The following is a 20,447-nucleotide window of genomic DNA, read 5'->3' as shown; positions in this document are numbered from 1 at the left end:
TGAAGGCAGAGGTTATGTCACTGCCTTGTCTGCCTGTATATCCTTAGTGCCCACCCGGTGCCTGGTACATAGTCACTCAATTACCTGATATGCAGTAGGTTCAATTACTGCTTATTAAGTGGATGAATGGAAAATGAAGACGTAGGCAGGGGTCAGACTGTTGATGACTTTAAATTCCATTTTAAGGAATTTAGTCATGCAAGTGAGCACTGCCCAAGTTTCTCGAGAAGATGTTTATCTTGGCTCTATAGGCTAGAATTCAGAGGGTCAGTGAATGTGAGTGAAGAAAAATTACATCTTCATTTCACTGATGTCCAACTGGAATTTTGCATTTCCTTCAGTGATAGATGTAGGCAGTAAATCTCAGTAGGTTTAACAAGCAAGGCTTATTACCAATAGGAATCAGTTTTTTTTATAACTTGTTCAGTCATTACAGATACTTAGTATATCATTTCCTTCAAAATTATGGTAGTTTTTAGACCTGCTGCCCAATCTTATTATTTAATGCAGAGATCAGCAAACTATGATCCACTGGCCACATCCATTTCCCAGCCTGTTTTGTAAATAACGTTTTATTGGAACACAGCCATGCCCTTTTTTTTTAACACTACTACAACTGCAGAGTTGAGTAGCTGCCACAGAGACCATGTGACCTAAAAATTATGAATTTTTACTATTTGGCTCTTCAGAAAAGGTTTGCTGAGCCTGACTTAAAGTATTGATACAAAGCACATATATTATAATATCACAAATTTGGTTTTTAAAATATTTTGAAAATTATTTCAATATAATTGGTTTCCTTTGTAATCCTTTGTATTTTATTTTATGCATTTTAAAATATTACTCTGCAAAGTCAGGAGGCTTCACTGAACTGCCAAAGGTTAGGAACTACTGCTTTAGCCCTGGTGATTCACCAATGTGATCAGAGATAGAAATTATTTACTCAAAAATCATTCTAGTAAGAATATGTACCTCCCTAATCCTTCTTGCATCTCTGTTGACCTGTTTTCTGAGAATTTTGGATTCTAGCAGGCCATACTTAGTGTGTGCCTTGTCTCATCCTCACATCTGTGGTCTCTCTGGAGGAAGTTGGCCTGCCTAATCACCCTTGTGTCCTTGGCAGGGTGATCTCCATGTGCAAATATTTCCAGGAGAGTGTGAAGCAGCTGTCGCTCGATTATTACAACATGCTTCGCAGACGCAACTACGTTACCCCCACCTCCTACCTTGAATTGATCCTAACCTTCAAGACACTCCTGAATAGCAAGAGGCAAGAGGTTGATATGATGAGAAACCGCTACCTGACAGGCCTGCAGAAACTCGATTTTGCAGCTTCACAGGTGAGCACTGCCCAAATAGAACAAGGACAGAGAGGCCCAGGACTAGGTGGATACATGAGGTACTTGTTCAGGCACAGAATTTAAGAGGGCACCAAATAAAGACAGCAGAACTCACCTCACTAAACCCAGTCCTATGAGATTCTGTCTGTACTTAAGATTTTGATATCTTGTTCATTGTGGATGGACCTTGAAAATGTTATTTCACCTCTTGGGGCCTCAGTTTCCTCTTTGTAAAAAGGCAATAACAGTTTTTACTTCATAGGGATATTATGAAGATTGAGCTGATACAGGTACAGCCCTGAGCAAAATGCCTGGCATGTACATAAGTAATTGATTTGTGCTTGGAGCCCCTTGACAAACCATCTAAAATGGGAACCATTGCAAGACATGAATTTCCAGCATCAGTAAGGAACTGGGGTACCTGGACAGTCTACAGTAGGGTGACCTGTCACTGAGTGCAGCAAATCCACCAACTCTACAGCACAGGGGTGGCAGAGGGCATCAGGGGTGGCCTCTGCCGCTCTGCTCCTGGGGTGCTGGCTCCAATGCAGGGTCCTTGGCTTTTAGAGAGATGTTAAAAATTGGAGGCTGTCCAGACAAGAGTGAGCAAACTGTGCTGTTTGAGGATCAGCACCCTGAGACAGTCTAGACCAGAAAAGAGAACAAGGGTGCCCATTAACATTCCTTCCACCTGTGCAGCGCTGTGCATTGCATGAGGAAGTACTGTCATCAGCGTGTTATACAAAAGAAACCAAGGTGCAGGGAGGCCCAGGCGACTTGCCCACAGTCATGCAGCTTCATGATCAGCCTGTAGGAATGGTCCAGCCCCAAACGAGACTCGTCTGCATGAACATGGGCATGTGCTCCCAGCCACCAGCATGTTATGCTCCTGTCACATGGGCTTGCTGGCAAGAGAGGGTGCAGCCTCATGAAATATGAATCTGAGCTGCCTCAGAAAGGCAGAATCAGGACCAGTGGGTGAATACTGCACGGGGGCAGATTACAACTCTTTAGGCAGGTCTAATGGTCTAGTTACTGAAAAACAGCACAATTCTCCTGAGAGGCGGTAAGCTCCCTATCATTAGAGGTATTTGAGTGGAGGCCAGAAAACCACCAGGCAGGAACGTTTCAGAGGGCATGAGAGTCTTGGAAAAAAATGGCCTTGAACCTTCCTTCTGTCCCAGGTATCTCAGTTGTATATGTTTCCTTCATAGCCTTAAAAAGATGAAGTTTTGTTTTTTTTCCTAGCTTGCCTTTGTTGTCTCTTTCCCTGCCCCCAGCAGTAGAACGTAGGCTCAACACAAAAGGAAACAACACCTTTTTAGAAAATGTTAAGTGTGCCATTACATTTTTAGTGCTTAGCACAGTGCCTGGTAACTATAACACTTAGAATCAACTTAATAACTAAGTGCTGAAAGTCAAAGCAATAAACTCCAGCCGCCGAATGTATACCCAGTACCACATTAAAATCATTAGAATTTTCTGCATAAATTGTAGGTTGGAGAATCATTTCAGTTCTTGTCAACTGTGCCATTTTCAGCATTGACACAGGCTCAGCCTGCACCCCTCCCACCCACCTCTCCTTGCAGGTGGCAGTCATGCAAGTAGAACTGACTGCCCTCCAGCCGCAGCTCATCCATACCTCTGAGGAGACTGACAAAATGATGGTGAAAATTGAAGAGGAGACCAGAGAAGCTGATACTAAGAAATTTCTGGTGCAGGCAGATGAAAAAGAAGCCAATGCTGCTGCCGCCATTGCTCAGGGAATCAAGGTTAGGAGCTGAGAGGAAAGGCAGGGAGGGAACCAGCATTTTAAGGGCTTGTCCATTTCTCACAAGAGCCTAACACAGTCCTGCAGAATGTGTGTGGTCATGCCCATCTTGCAGATGAGAAAAGTGCGGCTTGAAAAGGGTAGATGACCTTCCCAGCATCACTGGTTGGTAAGTGAAGAAGCAAGTCTTTGTGATGTCTGGCTGTCTCCAGGAAGCATTACTGTTTCCCAAATACCCTTGGCCCTTGAACAATGCAGGGGTTAGGGGCACTGACCTCTCCTACAGTCAAAAATCCACATAGAACTTTTGACTGCCCCAAAACTTAACCACTAATAGCTTACTGTTTGCACACTAAGCCTTACCAATAACATAACAGTTGATCAGCACATATTTTGTATATTATATGTATTATATCCTCCTATAATAATGTAAGCTAGAGAAAGGAAAATGTTATTAAAATCATAAGGAATGGATAATATATTTACACTACTACAGTATTTATTGAAAGGGACCTGTGCATTTCAAATCTGTGTTGTTCAAGGGTCTGGACTCTCCATCTCATTCAGAGTCAAGGTCTACAAGACCCAGTGTGATCTAACCTCATCTCTTCTTACTATCCTCTCATTACTATTCTCTGGCCATACTGGCTGCCTAGCTGTTCCTTAAATAAATACACAGGGCACATCCCACCTCAGGGCTCTTGCACTAGCTGTCCCCCTGGCTGTCTCATTCACCTTCATCATCTTTTTGCTCAAATGTACCTGGCATGTCATAGGTGTGGAATAAATAATTGTTGAATGTCAATGTTGAACCTAGAAGATCCCATTTGAAGGTGATTCTTGTACCAAAGAAGAATAGCCCTATATTCAGGTTTTAGAAGAAAATCTGATTAACATTCATGTGATGTTATATATTTCTCAAAGCACTTTCAAAGTATACAATTCCACTTGAGTATCACAATGACCTTGGACTTAGGAAGAAATAATATCTGAGAGTCAACAATATTGAGATTCAGTGGTGAAATGACTTCAGAGTTGCACAGCTGGTTAGTGGGTTTAGAATGCAAGGCTCTTGGCATATAGCTTAAGATACTTATCCCTATGCTCCCACTTAGCAGTTAGAAAATTCTTTTGACCATTCTTTAAGTAAGAGCTTGAACAGAAAGTAGCTTGTGTCTGGCTTCTAGGATAAATAGGTCATGGGGCACTTTCTCGAAAAGGACAGGCCTTCCAGATTGACTTTTCTCTGATGAATCCTGAGACCTGGCCTCTTGTAGATTCCCATGGATCCAATTCCTGACTTCAGATTCACACAACGAATGTCCTGGATGAGAGGTGCTTACTTACAGTGCCAGTGGCACAGATGGGAGGCCAGTGGGACCATAAAAGATGGTGACCATGGGGCACCAAGCACCATGATCCAGCAGATGATTTGTCATTCTATGACAGGATGATCATAATAGCTACTTCTTAGCAGCACCACAGTGGTTTCTTTGGTTTCTTCCTTTAACAAATATTTATTGAATACTCACTATGTGCTGGTGCCTTTCTAGGCTGGGGAAATAGGAGTGAACATGACAGAATTCCTTCCTCATGAAGACTGCATTCACCTCTATTTGATTTATATTACCTTTTAGCCTAACAGCCCTGAAAGGCAAATGGTATCATTCCCAGTTTATGGAGGAGGAAATCATAGTACAAGAACTTAAATGACTTGTTTGGAGTCACATAGCTACAAAGTGACTGAGTCCACATACAAACCCAGTATTCTCTGATTCCAAAGCTGCTGCCTCTGACCATTATTTCAGAAATTGCAAACAGGCAAGTAGGGAGCACACATACACTATGACATACACAGTATTTTTTTAAAATCTGCAGCATCAGTTAACCACTTTTAAAAATAAGGGGATTTCAAGTAAAAATTCTAAATTTGTGGCTTTTCTTTAGGGAAAAAATTGAGCATTATGGTAACCTTGGGCCTGTATTCTGGGGTTGCAGCCACAGCAACAGTGAATAGATGCTGCCCCATGCATGTTTCAGTTCACCAAAGCCCCAGCCAGCCTGGTTCTCACACTTATATCACTGGCTTTGTCCTTGGAGGCATGTGAATTTGCAACTCCTCTGTGGTTTTATACTAGTATCAGGTACGTCAGGGCTCAATATTTGCTCTGCCCCTTCCTAACCTCAGTTTCCTCATCTATAACATCAGGATATTAAGAGAAAAACATGGGAAGTTTGTAGTGTGTGTCCAGCACACAGTCAGAGCTTCATGGTTCATGTTAGCTATTCTCCAGAGCAGCTGTTCTTTACCCTGCATCAGGCAGAATTGTCTGTTTGATGAAGGCCAGCCTAGTGCCACATGTATGTACCATCACACCCAGGACTCCATTCTACAAGATCAGGGCAGAACAGTGACTTGCTGGAGCAGGACAGACACAGGAGGTGACATGAGATTTACAAGGACATGACCTACCACACTCATTCCTGGGCAATAAATCAGTACCTCGGGTTTCAGTGTGAAGGGTGAGGTGTGCTATTCTGCCATCTCATCCTGCATGCTGGGAGTGACATCTTAGAGGTGAGTCATGAGGTGGAAAAAACTGTCCAGGGAGGAGGAAAAATACCTCTGCTTGCTCTGAGTTTCCCTGAGGCTTTCTTGAGGACCAAAACCTCTTCCTGAACCTCTCAGGGCTACAGTCCTTCTCCACATGAGGACTGCTAATATTCTCTAATCTCCTTGCACCCCTAGGAATAAGATACCACAGGACAGCCCCCAGCATCGTGGCTAAGGTAGGGTGGAGGCTCAACAATGCAAGTGGAATCTGTGCAGAGAAGGTTAGGAGACTGGCAGAGAAAGGGCCCCAAACATTTGCTTCCCAAGTACAACAGTTTGCTTAAAGTGGTTGTTTCTTTTTAAGCTGATGAGTCATTTCTTTCCCCCCAGTGAGGATAATAACTGATTCCAAAATTACTGCAGAGTGATTATGTTTCATCAGAGCACCCCTCAAACAGCCCTGTTGCTTTTTGCACTGTTGAATCAATGCTTATCATAGAAACAAATGATGTAGCAGTAATAACATATACAACAGAATATTTAAAAACTCAGCTTTAACACCTTTTCAGTTTCCCTTCCTGTCTACACATGTGGGTAATTTTGCATTATTGAAATCACAGCATAATTGAAATTTGCATCATGCTTTTTTTTTCATTGACATCTTATCCCACGTGGTTTTCCACAATGTCATATAACTGTTTTAATGACCATTTTAAGTAAGGGCCTCATCCATCAGTAGCCATTCCCCTACTGAGCACTGAAGTCTGATGCTTCCTGCCCTGTTTTTGGTGTTTCAAGACTGTAAGCCAGAGTGTCTCAACAGAACTGAGCATCGCAATCACCTTTGGAATTTTAAAGATGCAGATGCCCAGATCCCACACAAACTGAATGAATCAGACTCTCTGGGTGTGGGCCTGACCATGAGGATACCCTAAATGCTCAGTGACTCTGATGGAGAGACAGGGCTGAGAATGTTACAATTAGAGCTTTTTGAGTCATTTGACAAACAAGCTTGCTGGAACCCAGGCCTTGCATCTTAGGAAGGAAGCAGAGCTACCAGGTCACTGGGAGGCACAAAACATGTATGTGCTACCATTGTCTGGCATGTTATAAAAAAGCAACACAGGACTCTCGATAAGTAATACGAAGCTATGGGCACCTGAGATTATTGAAATCCACTTAAAATCCAAAGCTGTGGTTGAGCTTTGGTCTCCTCTGCTACCAAGCCCATTCTGAAGCTGACCGTGAGAAACAGCAGGGACTGGTATCTCTTCTTCCTCTTGACTCATGCTCAGGAACATATCCTGAAACTGAAGAGGAAGCAAACTGAGTGACCCTGGGAGTGAGCCATTATTGCCGTCTGAAGCAGACATTCCGTTTTGATATTGTAACATCTGATGTGGCTCATTTTGCAGGGGGTGGAGGGCTGGTGTTTTTTTTTTATTATAATGAAGCCAAATAAAACACCACTAAAAGTTTATAAGAATAGCTAAAAACCTAAACAAAGAATCCACAATAAACACACACGTGTATACATTCATGTGCACACACACACACACTCATATTCTGTTGGCCTATCACAGTAAACCTGTAGCATATAGACTTCAACACATGCTGCTTTGTCTAAGAATCAATGTTCTCTTGTGAAATCATAGCTGTAAAATTATCACTCACTAACAGGTTACTAGAGGGGCCAGGAGCCCAGGCCTGGAACTTGTTGCTGTGACTAACCAGTTTGGTGATTAGATGAAGTAACCCTCCCTTACAGTTCTAAAGTCTTACAACGTTAAGTCTTTTTTAAATTGAGATATAATTCACATACCATTGATATTCACCTTTTAAAATGATGCAACTCAGAGATGTTTAGTATACTACAAAGTTGTACAACCAACACCACTATTTAGTTCTAGAACATTTTCATTACTCCAAAAAGAAATCCATACCCATTAGCAGTCACTCCGTATTCCTCCCTCTCCCCAGCCCTTGGCAACCACTAACCTACTTTCTGCCTCTCTGGGTTTTCCTTTTCTGCACATTTCATGTAAATGGAATTGTATAGCAGGTGGCATTTTTCATCTGGCTTCTTTCACTTAGCATAATGTTTTTAAGGTTTATGCATTTTTTTTTGAGTGGGCATATCTCATATTTATTGATCAAATGGTTGTTAACAACAATAAAATTCAGTATAGGGGGGTCAACGCTCAATGTACAATCATTAATCCATCTCAAGCCTAATTCTCGTCAGTCTCCAATCTTCTGAAGCATAACGAACAAGTTCTTACATGGTGAACGAATTCTTACATAGTGAATAAATTCTTACATGGTGAACAGTACAAGGGCATTCATCACAGAAACTTTCAGTTTTGATCACGCATTATGAACTATAAACAATCAGGTCAAATATGAATATTCGTTTGATTTTTATACTTGATTTAAATGTTGATCCCACATTTCTCCCATTATTATTATTATTATTTTTATTTTTAATAAAATGCTGAAGTGGTAGGTAGATGCAAGATAAAGGTAGAAAACATAGTTTAGTGCTGTAAGAGGGCAAATGTAGATGATCAGGTGTGTGCCTATGGACTAAGTATTAATCCAAGCTAGACAAGGGCAGCAAAACATCCACGGATGCAGAAGATTTCTCTCAAAGCAGGGGGGATGAGGTTCTGAGCCTCACCTCTGTTGATCCCCAATTTCTCACCTGATGGCCCCCCTGTGACTGTGCCTGTCTTAGGTTGTTCCTCCCTTGAGGAATCTTACCTGTCTCTGGCTAACCAGTCATCTTCTGGGGCCATACAGGGAAATGTAAAGTTGGTAAGTGAGAGAGAAGCCATATTGTTTGAAAAGGTTAGCTTTTTACTTCTTTGCAGATTTATGCCCTGTGGCTTCTATGCCCAGCACTTGTCTCAAGGTATCTTTACCACCTGGAGGAATTATGATACTCGGTAAATTCGATATGAGGCACGAATTCTATTTAAGGGTTGTAATTAGGAAGGAAGAAGAAAAGCTATAGAGGTAGCATATGGAAGAAAACATGGGAGGATTGATTATTTCTTTGACATATCTTCTTGTAGAGTACCTTAAGCATGTATAGGTTTTAAACTACTAACTGACTTGCACACACATATTAACATAATAGGAATATGGTGACATAAACAAAGCAAATCTATAATTACCATCCATCTCCAGTGAAGCCAAGAAAACCATTTAGGCACCCTAGGCATTTGTGAAAATTTGTCTATGATGTGATGGATATTGTCCTACTGTACTTGAACAGTCTGAGAAAAATAAGACAAATTAAAGCAGCCCACTTCTGGGATCTGTTCACATCCCATATGTTCTTTTAACCATAGATAGTCTATAGACATAAGATTTTGGAGTGCTACAACTTGCACCCCTCCCAACTCCTGGTTGAGTTCCAACAGTACAGATCCAGTCAAATTCGTTGTCTCACTGTATGCACATGCCAGCCTAGACATCTCCGTCCTCATTCCAATGGCAAGTCCAGGAAACGGTGGGGTGGATGCAGCCACAACTGCAGCATCGCCCGGATCCCTGTGGAGGATTTTTGATGATCATCCCCCAGCACGAGTCCTCCAGAGAGTGCTGATGCCGGAAGCTCCTCCTCATATCGTATCTTAGTTCATTTTCTGGGTATCCAAGCTAGGCCTTGATCTTCTAGGTTTATGCATATTTTTGCATGAATCAGTACTTTATTCCTTTTATGGCTGATTAATAGTCCATTGTATTAATTTTGTTTCTAAATGAACAGTAGACAAAACACACACTGTCTCCTTCTCCCAGAGTTTACCACCCAGCTCTAATCTCTCTCCCCATTCTTCATCCTTGCACTCCACCCTACCACCAAGCTTCACCATATCCCTTTACTCTCCCTGACTGTCTCTGTGCTATAACACATTCCAGACCCTCACCCAATCCCTGACCTTCTCCCCCGCTCATACCTTATTTCTTCCCTAAATTTCCGGAACCCCCTTCCCATCTGTTACTCAACTCTCAGGCCTCATCTTCTATTCCATCTCTCAAGCCCGTCTTTTGTCAACAAGGTATGAAGTCACCCATTGCATATATCTCTTAGGAATGTGTTAAAAACCAAAAATCTTGATTTTCTTAAGATCTCAAACTAGGAGAATTCTCAATGTCCAAGGCACCCAACCCACAGCCCCAAAAGGCCGCAAGTGCCTCCCTGCTGCTGGTCAACATATAGAGCCACCATCAGGTGCAGAACTCCAGGAGGGGAACCATCCTGCAAGGACACTGGGGCAGGTGGTGCTCTCCTGCTCCTTCTGCTTCCTCTGGAGCAGAGCTTTGCTTCACAGTGGTGCCAGTGTGCCTGCCAGGCACCAGGCACTCACCCTTTCTGTCCCTGTGCTGCCTGTAGAACGAATGTGAGGGGGACCTGGCAGAGGCCATGCCAGCGCTGGAGGCTGCGCTCACTGCACTGGACACCCTGAACCCGGCAGACATCTCACTGGTGAAGTCGATGCAGAACCCACCAGGCCCTGTCAAGCTGGTCATGGAGAGCATCTGTGTCATGAAAGGGCTGAAACCAGAGAGGAAGCCAGATGCCAGCAGCAGTGGTAACCCCCTTCTGCACCTCACCCCACCCAGAGGCCTTCACAGTCTGGCAACAAGGGTGCCACTGTCCCCACCTACCCTGCCCCAGGCCCACAGGCAGTGCCATGGAGCCTTGGAGGAAAAAGAAATGTGCCAGATGTGCATGTTCATCCAAAGAGTTCTCTTCTGTTTCTTCACTCTCCTCTCTCCTCCTAGTCAGTCAGGAATATGCAGGCATCTGTTGGTGAGGCTGAGCTTAGTCAGGACCCTTGCCTGAAAATCAGTACAAAAATGAAGGTCATGGAGACCAAAGAACTGATGTGGAAAAAGCACAGAGTAGTGTGTGGTTGACAGGGAGAGAAACAGAAAGAGCAAGAAAGAGAAAGTGATGGAGAAAAACTGAAAGAGGTAACCAGAGGAAGAAAGATAGGATGAGACAGAGAGAAAGAGACAGAGACAGAAATGGAGAGACCCAGACACCTAGATGCATGCATGTGCGTGCGCACACACACACACATACACACACACACACACACACACATGGAAGAAGAGAACGAGCAGGAAGGGAAGAGTTGAAAAGAGATAGGACAAAGGCAGGCAGAGACAGAAACTGGGGGTGGGGTAGGGACAAGAATACTGAGACTTAGAAATGGGGAGAGAGAAAGGAATAAGGGAAAGAGGGAGGAAGGAAATCTCTTAGAATTGAGCCTAGGAGCATTCATACGTGATAGTTCATTCTCTTTAAAATCTGAATTAGATGTAGGACTTGTATTAAGATCAGTGTCTTAGAACTGAACAGGACTTTAAAACCAGCTCCAGTGATATCTCCTGCCCTCAGAATCCTCCTCTCCTGGGAACAGTCCTGCTATCCCTCCATTCCTTCTGAGATGTTAGAAATTCCTGATCCCTCATTCAGAAGCCTCTGGTTTCTGCTTCCCATTGATTAGTGTTCCCTTTTCCCTGACCAATTTCAGGCCAAAAACCACTTGAAGAAGATGAGAAGGTGGTCAGGAATGGACAAGCAGGAAAAGGACTGTATAGGAGAATACTTTAGGGAGGCAGCTGAGGTGTAATAAGTTGGCCTGAGCAAGGGTGAGCTGGCCAGCCCTCCTCCACCCTGGCTACACCCTGGTGTCATCTGCAGAGCATGAAGAATGCTTAGCCCATGACCCCACTCCTAGAGATTCATACTTCTGGGGTGCGGCCTGAGCATAAGTATTTGTTCAAAGCTCCCAGGAAGTTCTAAGGTGCAGGATGGAGAAACTGCTGAGATACACAAAGCATGGCCAGGTCACAAAAGTTAATTTTATTCTTGGATCATTGATGATCAGCACAGGACCCATCCTTAGCCATTCTTATTTTTAAATTGAAGTGAATTGTATATGCTATTCACCAAACTTGCAGAACTTAGCCAGTATATTAGGATGGACCAAAAGAGCAATTGAATTTGTTTTGGGTACCTTGAATTTAAATGAAGCAGATCATTTTACTGAATGCAAACAAAAACTTCACTGGAAATATTTGTTTGATTGCTGTGCTTATATTAGAAATGGGACACATGCGACCTGCTGTACTTAATATAATTTCTCAAGTATAACTTTTTTGGTAAGCCTGAACTGGGCAAACGTTTATAGTGCCATGAGCCAAAACACTCCTGACTTTTTTCCAACTTGTCAAAATAGGGGCACTACCCCCAGATGGCTCGATCAATCCATAATTAGTCAGCACAGTGGGTGCTGAGGAGGGTGAGGGTCCCGCTCTATTTCTGGGCAGGCCCAGGACAGCCTTCAAGCTGCTTCCCCCACCCTCTGTCTATTTCTCGGGAGACCGCCTCACTCACTCACAAGGAAGACTGGATACCATCTAGCCCACCTCCCAGACTTGGGAGAGAATATTCAAAACACACGCCCATGGCTCCTTTGCCTTCTCTGTCCATGACTGTGATAAGGGACAATGTTCATTCAATACATACTTATTGATAACCAGTGTCAGGCACTGTGCCAGATTGTAGTAAATACAGCAGACACTTGCCATTTCAAGGGAGAGGCAGACAATAACAACTAAAAAATATATATGCATTGTGATAAATGCTATAAAGGAAATGGACATTCTGGCAGCTGAGATGAAAGAAAATGCTGCGGGAGGATGGAGGAGCCCGCTTTAGTGAGGGAAATCTAAGGAAACCTCTTTATGAAGGTGGCTTTTAGAATAATCCTCAAGTCTGGTCAGGAACCACATGCCCTGGACAGCCAAGATGAAGGGCTCATTATAGGAAGCATGGCTCATCAAGCAGTTGAAGGAAGGTCTTTAATGACTGATGTCTAGGGACCAAAGAAAAGATGAGGTGGTGAGGTCAGTGAGCCTCCCAGACCGTGGTGGGGAGCATAGACTTTTCTTTACTTAGATTTTAATATTTTTAGAGCAGTTTTAAGATCACAGCAAAATTGATAGGAAGGTATAGAGATTTCCCTTATTTCTCCCATCCTCACAGCCTCCCCTATTATTGACATCCTCCACCAGAGAAGTGTATCTGTTAACAGTTGATGAGCCTACAACTGACATCAATATTACCCACAGTCCATAGTATGCATTAATGTTCACTCTTGGTGTTGTACATTCTATGGGTGTAGACAAATATATAATTTCAGGTACCTACCATTATGGTATCATACAGAGTATTTTTCTGTGCCCTGAAAATCCTTGGTAGGACCTTGGATTTTTTCCCCAAATGGGGAATAGCCACTGAAAAGGCTTTAAGGCTGGGCCAGAATGTCTTTAAAAAAATTTTTTTAAGTATAGTTGACATACAGTATTATATTGATTTCAAGTATACAACATAGTGATCTACATTATTAAGTGCTCACCCCAATGTTATTAGTGCAGTTACTAATAACTGTAAACAAAGGAAGATGTTACAGAATAACTGACATATTCTCCATGCTGCACTTGCATCCTCATGACTAATTTATAATTGAGATTTTGTGCCTCTTTATCCCCTTCACCCCAACCCTCCCCCATAGTAACCACTTCTTAGTGTCTTTGAGTCTATTCTGTTCATTTTGTTTCTTTTTTAGGTTCCACATGTAAGTAAAATCTTATGTATTTGTCTTTTTCTGCCTTCAGCCAGAGTGTCTTAAAAATAGTCTAATGTCCATTTATTGTTCCAAACAGGTAAAATGATAGAAGATTACTGGGGGGTATCAAGAAAGATTCTTGGAGATTTGAAATTCTTGGAGAGCCTTAAGACATACGACAAAGACAACATCCCCCTAGTCATCATGAAACGGATCCGGGAAAGGTTTATTGATCACCCAGATTTCCAGCCAGCTGTCATTAAAAACGTGTCATCTGCCTGCGAGGGTCTGTGCAAGTGGGTGAGGGCCATGGAGGTGTACGATCGTGTGGCTAAAGTGGTGGCTCCCAAGCGGGAGCGGCTAAAGGAGGCCGAGGGGAAGCTGGACACTCAGATGCAGGAACTGAACCAGAAGCGAGCAGAGCTGAAGCTGGTGGAAGACCGCCTCCAGGCCCTGAACAATGACTTTGAAGAGATGAATACCAAGAAAAAGATGTTGGAGGAAAACATTGAACTCTGCTCCCAAAAGCTGATCAGGGCAGAAAAGCTGATCAGTGGTCTTGGGGGAGAGAAGGACAGATGGACAGAAGCTGCCCGGCAGTTGGGAATCCAATATACTAATCTGACAGGGGATGTGTTGGTCTCCTCAGGGACTGTGGCTTACTTGGGGGCTTTTACAGTAGATTACCGGTCTCAGTGCCAAAAGCAGTGGTTGGCCCAATGTAAGGACAAGGTCATCCCTGGTTCCAGTGACTTCAGTCTCAGCAACACATTAGGGGATCCCATAAAAATCCATGCTTGGCAGATTGCTGGGCTGCCCATTGACTCCTTCTCCATTGACAATGGCATCATTGTGTCTAATTCCAGACGCTGGGCCTTAATGATTGATCCTCAGGGTCAAGCTAATAAGTGGATCAAAAACATGGAGAAAGCGAATAAGCTGTCAGTCATCAAGTTCTCTGATACCAGCTATGTGAGGACGCTGGAAAACGCTTTGCAGTTTGGTACCCCTGTCTTACTAGAAAACGTTGGGGAAGAACTGGATGCCTTCATTGAACCCATTTTGCTTAAGTCCACATTCAGGCAACAAGGGGTCGAGTACATGAGGCTGGGTGAAAACATCGTCGAATACTCTCGGGATTTTAAGTTATACATCACAACCCATTTGAGGAACCCACATTACCTCCCTGAAGTTGCTGTGAAAGTCTGCCTCCTCAACTTCATGATCACACCCCTGGGTCTCCAAGATCAACTCCTCGGCATTGTGGCCACCAAGGAGAAACCAGAACTGGAAGAGAAAAAGAACAAGCTGATTGTGGAAAGTGCCAGGAACAAAAGGCAGCTGAAAGACATAGAAGATAAGATCTTGGAGGTCCTCTCCCTGACTGAGGGCAACATCCTCGAGGATGAGACTGCCATCAAAGTTTTGTCCTCCTCAAAACTGCTATCTGAAGAAATCTCTGAGAAACAGGAAATTGCTTTGATGACAGAAACACAGATCGATGAGACTCGGATGGGCTACAAGCCAGTGGCCATCCACTCTACCACCATCTTCTTTTGTATCTCTGAGCTGGCCAACATCGAGCCGATGTACCAGTACTCCCTGACATGGTTCATAAATCTCTACGTGCATTCCCTCTCCCACAGCAGGAAGAGCGAAGAACTGGACCTGCGCATTGAGTACATCATCGAACACTTCACCCTCAGCATCTACAACAACGTCTGCCGCTCTCTGTTTGAGAAGGACAAGCTGCTTTTTTCCCTCCTCCTGACCGTTGGTATCCTGAAAGAGAAAAAGCTAATTAATGAGGAGATTTGGTACTTCCTTCTAACTGGAGGTATTGCCCTGGACAACCCCTTCCCCAACCCAGCTCCTGAATGGCTGTCCGAGAAGGCATGGGCAGAAGTGGTTCGTGCATCTGCGTTGCCCAAACTGAAAGGCCTGATGGAACATTTGGAACAAAATGCTGATGAGTGGAAGCTCGTCTATGACTCGGCCTGGCCCCATGAGGAGAAGTTCCCAGGATCTTGGAAATTCCTTCAAGGACTGGAGAGGATGGTGATCCTCCGATGTTTGCGACCTGACAAGATAGTTCCAGCCATTCGGGCGTTCATTGCTGAAAACATGGGCAACGTGTATATTGAAGCCCCTACATTTGATCTCCAGGGATCCTACAATGACTCCAGTTGTTGTGCACCACTGATTTTTGTGTTGTCTCCAGGTGCAGACCCTATGGCAGGTAACGGCAGAATGTTGTGTCAAGAGCATGAAATGCCCAGACTGCATGGATAGATGACAATAGCATGTTCCTTACAGCACGAATCTCAAACTCAGATGGCTTAGAAGGCCTGCAGTGAACAGGCTAAGCTGGGGCTTGAGTGGCAGCTGCTACTCAGCTCCCACGCATTGTGCCATCTGGTAATGTGAGCCCAGGATGGTCAGATCATCTGGGGTTTTTTTCTTTAAAAATTTGTGAGGACCAATCTGAGGCTAGATTTAAACATCAGGCTGCTAAGTTTTTATCTTTGTCATAAACCATCTTCTCTGACTATTGCTTGTGTCAGCTAGCCTTTTTTCTCTCAATTTTTAATTTTTAAAAAATGTTTTGAATAATTAATATTGTGTGTAGTAAAAAAAAAAAAAACAGTGCAAAAATGTATAGGATTGTGACTGAACCAGGGCCGTTTTGCTCCCTGAAGGGACATTTGGCAAAGTGGGGAAACATTTTTGTTATCACAACTAGAGAGCACTACTGGCTTCTAGTGGGTAGAGGCCAAGGATGGTACTGAGCACCCTGCACTGCACAGGACAGTTCCCCACAGGAAAGGATTATTAGCCCCAAATGTCAGTAGTACCAAGGTGGAGAAGCTCTTGTATGGAATGAAAGACCCATCTGCCTCCTAACCCTCCCAGAAGTAACCACTATTACCAGTTCGTATATCGTTCCAGAAATCATTCATGAACATTAAAGGGTAGAGTTGTTGACAGGAATAAATTCATTTTCTGTTCTGTTGGGGGAATCTCAAACTTCAGTTTCTTCTGTTGCTGAATGAAGAAAGGGTACCAGAAATGCAAATGACAAGATTGACGTTGACCCTTAAAAGCCAAAGAGTTTGACATGTATCCTGATCCAGACACAAAAGAAGTCCCAGAAAGAGCTGAAATATACTGGTACCCTTTCCAGATTCCTACACCAAAGTATTATTGTCAAAGGACAGTTCATAACCCCATTCTGCTACCTTTACTTTTTCCTTTGTGTACTTTATGTGGCTGATTTAAACAAGAGAAAGTAGGGGAAAACCAGGGAGGCTAAAGAAAAGAAATGGAGGAAGGTGGTCTGTAAAATCACGGTATTGTGCAGGGAGAGGATGGGGCTGCTTACATCCAAAAAAAGTAGCATATTCCTGTTCTTCTGCACTAGAGGCCTAATCAGATTCACCTGGGAGAACTTCCCAGGAAATGTCACAGGCAGTGTGTCCCTTGTAGCACATCACGTTAGGTGGCATGTACTGTCTGGTTATCTCTCCTGATTGAGACTGATCAGTGGGTTCAGCTGTTGTCAATGTGACCCACCTCCCCACTCCTCTACCACCTCCATTATAAAGTCTCCCACCAGCCTATCACCAAATGTGATGGTTCTCAACTTGGAATTGTGGGAGCTTTAAGAAAAATCTTGAATGCACAGGCCACACCCTTGACCAGTTAAATTAAAATCTTTGTGGGTGAGGCCTGGGCATTGTGTTTTATGAAGCTTTTTGGATAATTCCAGCATCCAGCCAATATTGGGAACCGCTGACCTACTACAGTTCTTAGCGACCTTAGAAAATCATTATCCAGATCCATTATTTCATTAGGGGATACAAAATGTTGATATTTTAGTTCTATCTTTCCTTTTATATTTATTAGCTGGAACTCTTCTGTAAAGAAGAATTTCCCTTTGTCAACTCTTATATTTACTCTGAGTATAGTTCAAAAAGGACAGGCAGCATAAATGCTTGGTTAATTCTCTTTATTTACCAGTCCAGGATAATGAATTGGTACTCTATGACCTCCAAAGTTAGTTAGGCACTAAGGTTTTATTCTGGACCATTGTGAATGCATGAATTTTAACATACTGGATGTTTCGAATATGGTAGTGTTTTACTCCACTGCTATCATTATTATTTTTGATTCTGAAATTATTCAGTCTTTGGCCTGTGGGAGCACCTTCATGCCTATATCCTTCCCATATAACCCCATTCATTTTTGATCACTTCCTTGCTGTGTAAAACTACCATATATTCCAGGCTCATCTTGTACAAATGTTTCCCCAAGGACTCCAGTTATTTTAACAGGCCACAGTGTTTGGAGACTACAGTCCTGGTGCTGTGGGGGCCCATCAATACTGGGTGTATCATTGCAGACTACATTGTTCACTGATTCTCTTTTTGTCTGTATCTAACCTGCTCTTTTAATCAATGCTTTGGGTTTTTATCTTCAGTGACAGTGCTTTCTATTTCTAGAAGTTCTATTTGTTTTGTTTTAAATTCATGTGTTTTTTTTCATAGTGCTCTGAATTCTATGCTTTGTATTCCTTCTTAAAATGATTTTTAGATAGGTTTCTTTTATGTTCTTTTTCAGGGTCTGTGTTAATCTGGTAGAACTTCCATAACAAATACCAAAGATTGGGTGACTTAATCAATAGAAATTTATTTTCACTTAATTCTGGAGGCCAAAAGTCCAAAATCAAGGTGTCTGCGGGGTTGGTGTCCTCTGAAGCCTCTCTTCTTGGCATGTTCATGGCATTCTTCTCCCTCCATCTTTACATGGTCATCTCTGTATGTCTGTGTCTCTCTTCCTCTTATAAGGATGCCAGCCAAACTGGATTAGGACCATCCTAATAACTTTGTTTTAATGTAACTTCTTTAATGACCCAATCTCCAAAATAGTCACATTTTGAGTTCCTGGGAATTGGGATTTCAACATAAATTTAGGAGGGACATAATTCAGCCCATAATAGAGACCATATATAATCCTTGGGCTATCAATTCTCCTGGTTATTCTATGTGCCAACTATCCCTTGTAGTAATGTATTTCCTCATGTAATTCATAATACTTTATTGTGAGTTGGCAATCAGCAAGCTTATGCTATCTTGTGGGAGTTACATACGCCTTGGGTTTTAGGAGTGCTCTAACAGAACAACTTTGCATATGCAAACACAGATGCCACAAGGATTTCACCATTCTGGTTCAGTTTTTTTTTTTTCTTAAGGTATCATTGATATACAATCTTATGAAAGTTTCACATGAGCAATATTGTGGTTACTACATTCACCCATATTATCGAGTCCCCCACACACACCCCACCACAGTCACTGTCCATCAGTGTAGCAAGATGCCAGAGTGACTACTTGTTTTCCCTGTGACCCCCCTACACACCATGTGTGCCAATCATAATGCCCCTCAATTCCCTTCTCCCTCCCACCCCTCCCCTTTGTTAACCACTAGTCCCTTCTTGGAGTCTGTGAGTCTGCTGCTGTTTGGTTCCTTCAGTTTTGCTTTGTTGTTATACTCCACAAATGAGGGAAATCATTTGGTACTTGTCTTTCTCCGCCTGGCTTATTTCACTGAGCATAATACCCTCTAGCTCCACCCATATTGTTGCAAATGGTAGAATTTGTTTTCTTCTTATGGCTGAATAATAGTCCATTGTGTATATTTACCACATCTTCTTTATTCATTCATCTACTGATGGACACTTAGGTTATTTCCATATCTTGGCTATTGTAAATAGTGCTGTGATAAACATGGGGTGCACTATGTCTTTTTGAATCTGGGATCTTGTTTTCTTTGGGTAAATAAATTCCTAGGAGTGAAATTCCTGGGTCAAATGGTATTTCTATTTTTAGTTTTTTGAGGAACCTCCATATTGCTTTCCACAATGGTTGAACTAATTTACATTCCCACAACAGTGTAGGAGGGTTCCCTTTCTGGTTCAGTTTTATAGTAAGTTTCTCAACTTAGGAGTCCCACACCACAGTGTACTGTAAATCCACACTCTTCATCCATATGTGACATAGGCTTGGTGTTTTGATTTCTTACTAGAGAATTGTTTATTTTTTCTATTGAAGCTCCAGGCCAGTGACAGGCTTCCACATTGCTTCTTTTTCTTTTTTTTTTAATTTTTAAAAATTGAAGTATAATTGGTACACAATATTATATTGGTTTCAAGTATACAACATAGTGATACAACAGTTATCTACATTATTAAATGCTCACCCCAACTAGTATAGTTACTATTTGTCAACACAGAAAGATGTTACAGAACTATTGACTATATTCTCTATGTTGCACTTTCATCTCTGTGACTAATTTATATTATGATTGAGATTTTGTACCTCTTTATCCCCTTTAACTATTTCACCTATCCATCCCAACTCCCCACCACCACATGGTAACCACCATGGTAACCACTTCTCAGTGTCTATGAGTCTATTGTTCTGTTATTCATTTTGTTTTGTTTTAAAATTTCACATATAGAAATTAAAACCACAATGAGATATCACCTCACACCAGTAAGGATGGCCAGCATCAAAAAGACTAAGAACAACAAATGCTGGCAAGGATGTATAGAAAGGGGAACCCTCCTATACTGCTGGTGGGAATGTAAGCTCATTCAACCATTTTGGAAAGCAATATGGAGGTTCCTCAAAAAACTAAAAATAGAAATACCATTTGACCCGGGAATCCCACTCCTTGGAATTTACCCAAAGAATACAACTTCTCAGATTCAAAAAGACATATGCACCCCTATGTTTATCACAGCACTTTTTACAATAGCCAAGATATGGAAGTAACCTAAGTGTCCATCAGTAGATGAATGGATAAAGAAGATGTGATACGTATACACAGTGGAACAGTAATCAGCCATAAGAAAGAAACAAATCCTACCATTTGCAACAACATGGATGAAGCTGGAGGACATTACGCTCAGTGAAATAAGCCAGACGGAGAAAGACAAGTGCCAAATGATTTCCCTCATTTGTGGAGTATAACAATGAAGCAAAACTGAAGGAACAAAATAACAGCAGACTCAGAGATTCCAAGAAGGAACTAGAGGTTACCAAAGGGAAAAGATGTGGGAGGGCAGG

General features: G+C 42.5%; 1 protein-coding gene across 8 annotated transcripts in view; it reads left to right on the top strand.

The window, feature by feature from the left end:
* The window catches only part of DNAH3 (dynein axonemal heavy chain 3), a 216,719-nt gene that overhangs the window by 176,046 nt on the left and 20,226 nt on the right, over positions 1-20,447 (top strand). For all 8 annotated transcript variants that reach the window (XR_012122282.1, XM_073215466.1, XM_073215470.1 and 5 more), the window contains 4 exons: positions 1,124-1,340; positions 2,930-3,112; positions 10,068-10,266; positions 13,415-15,556. Coding sequence is in view for 7 of the 8 variants with exons in the window: in XM_073215466.1 (XP_073071567.1) it covers positions 1,124-1,340; positions 2,930-3,112; positions 10,068-10,266; positions 13,415-15,556 (2,741 nt within the window). In the remaining variant the exon portion in view is untranslated. The remainder of the gene's footprint in view (positions 1-1,123; positions 1,341-2,929; positions 3,113-10,067; positions 10,267-13,414; positions 15,557-20,447) is intronic.

Source organism: Manis javanica, chromosome 10, assembly GCF_040802235.1.
Source record: "Manis javanica isolate MJ-LG chromosome 10, MJ_LKY, whole genome shotgun sequence".
In the NCBI taxonomy this organism is placed as follows: domain Eukaryota; kingdom Metazoa; phylum Chordata; class Mammalia; order Pholidota; family Manidae; genus Manis; species Manis javanica.
Note: the sequence above shows the minus strand (reverse complement) of the source record. Positions and strands in the feature narration are given on the sequence as shown.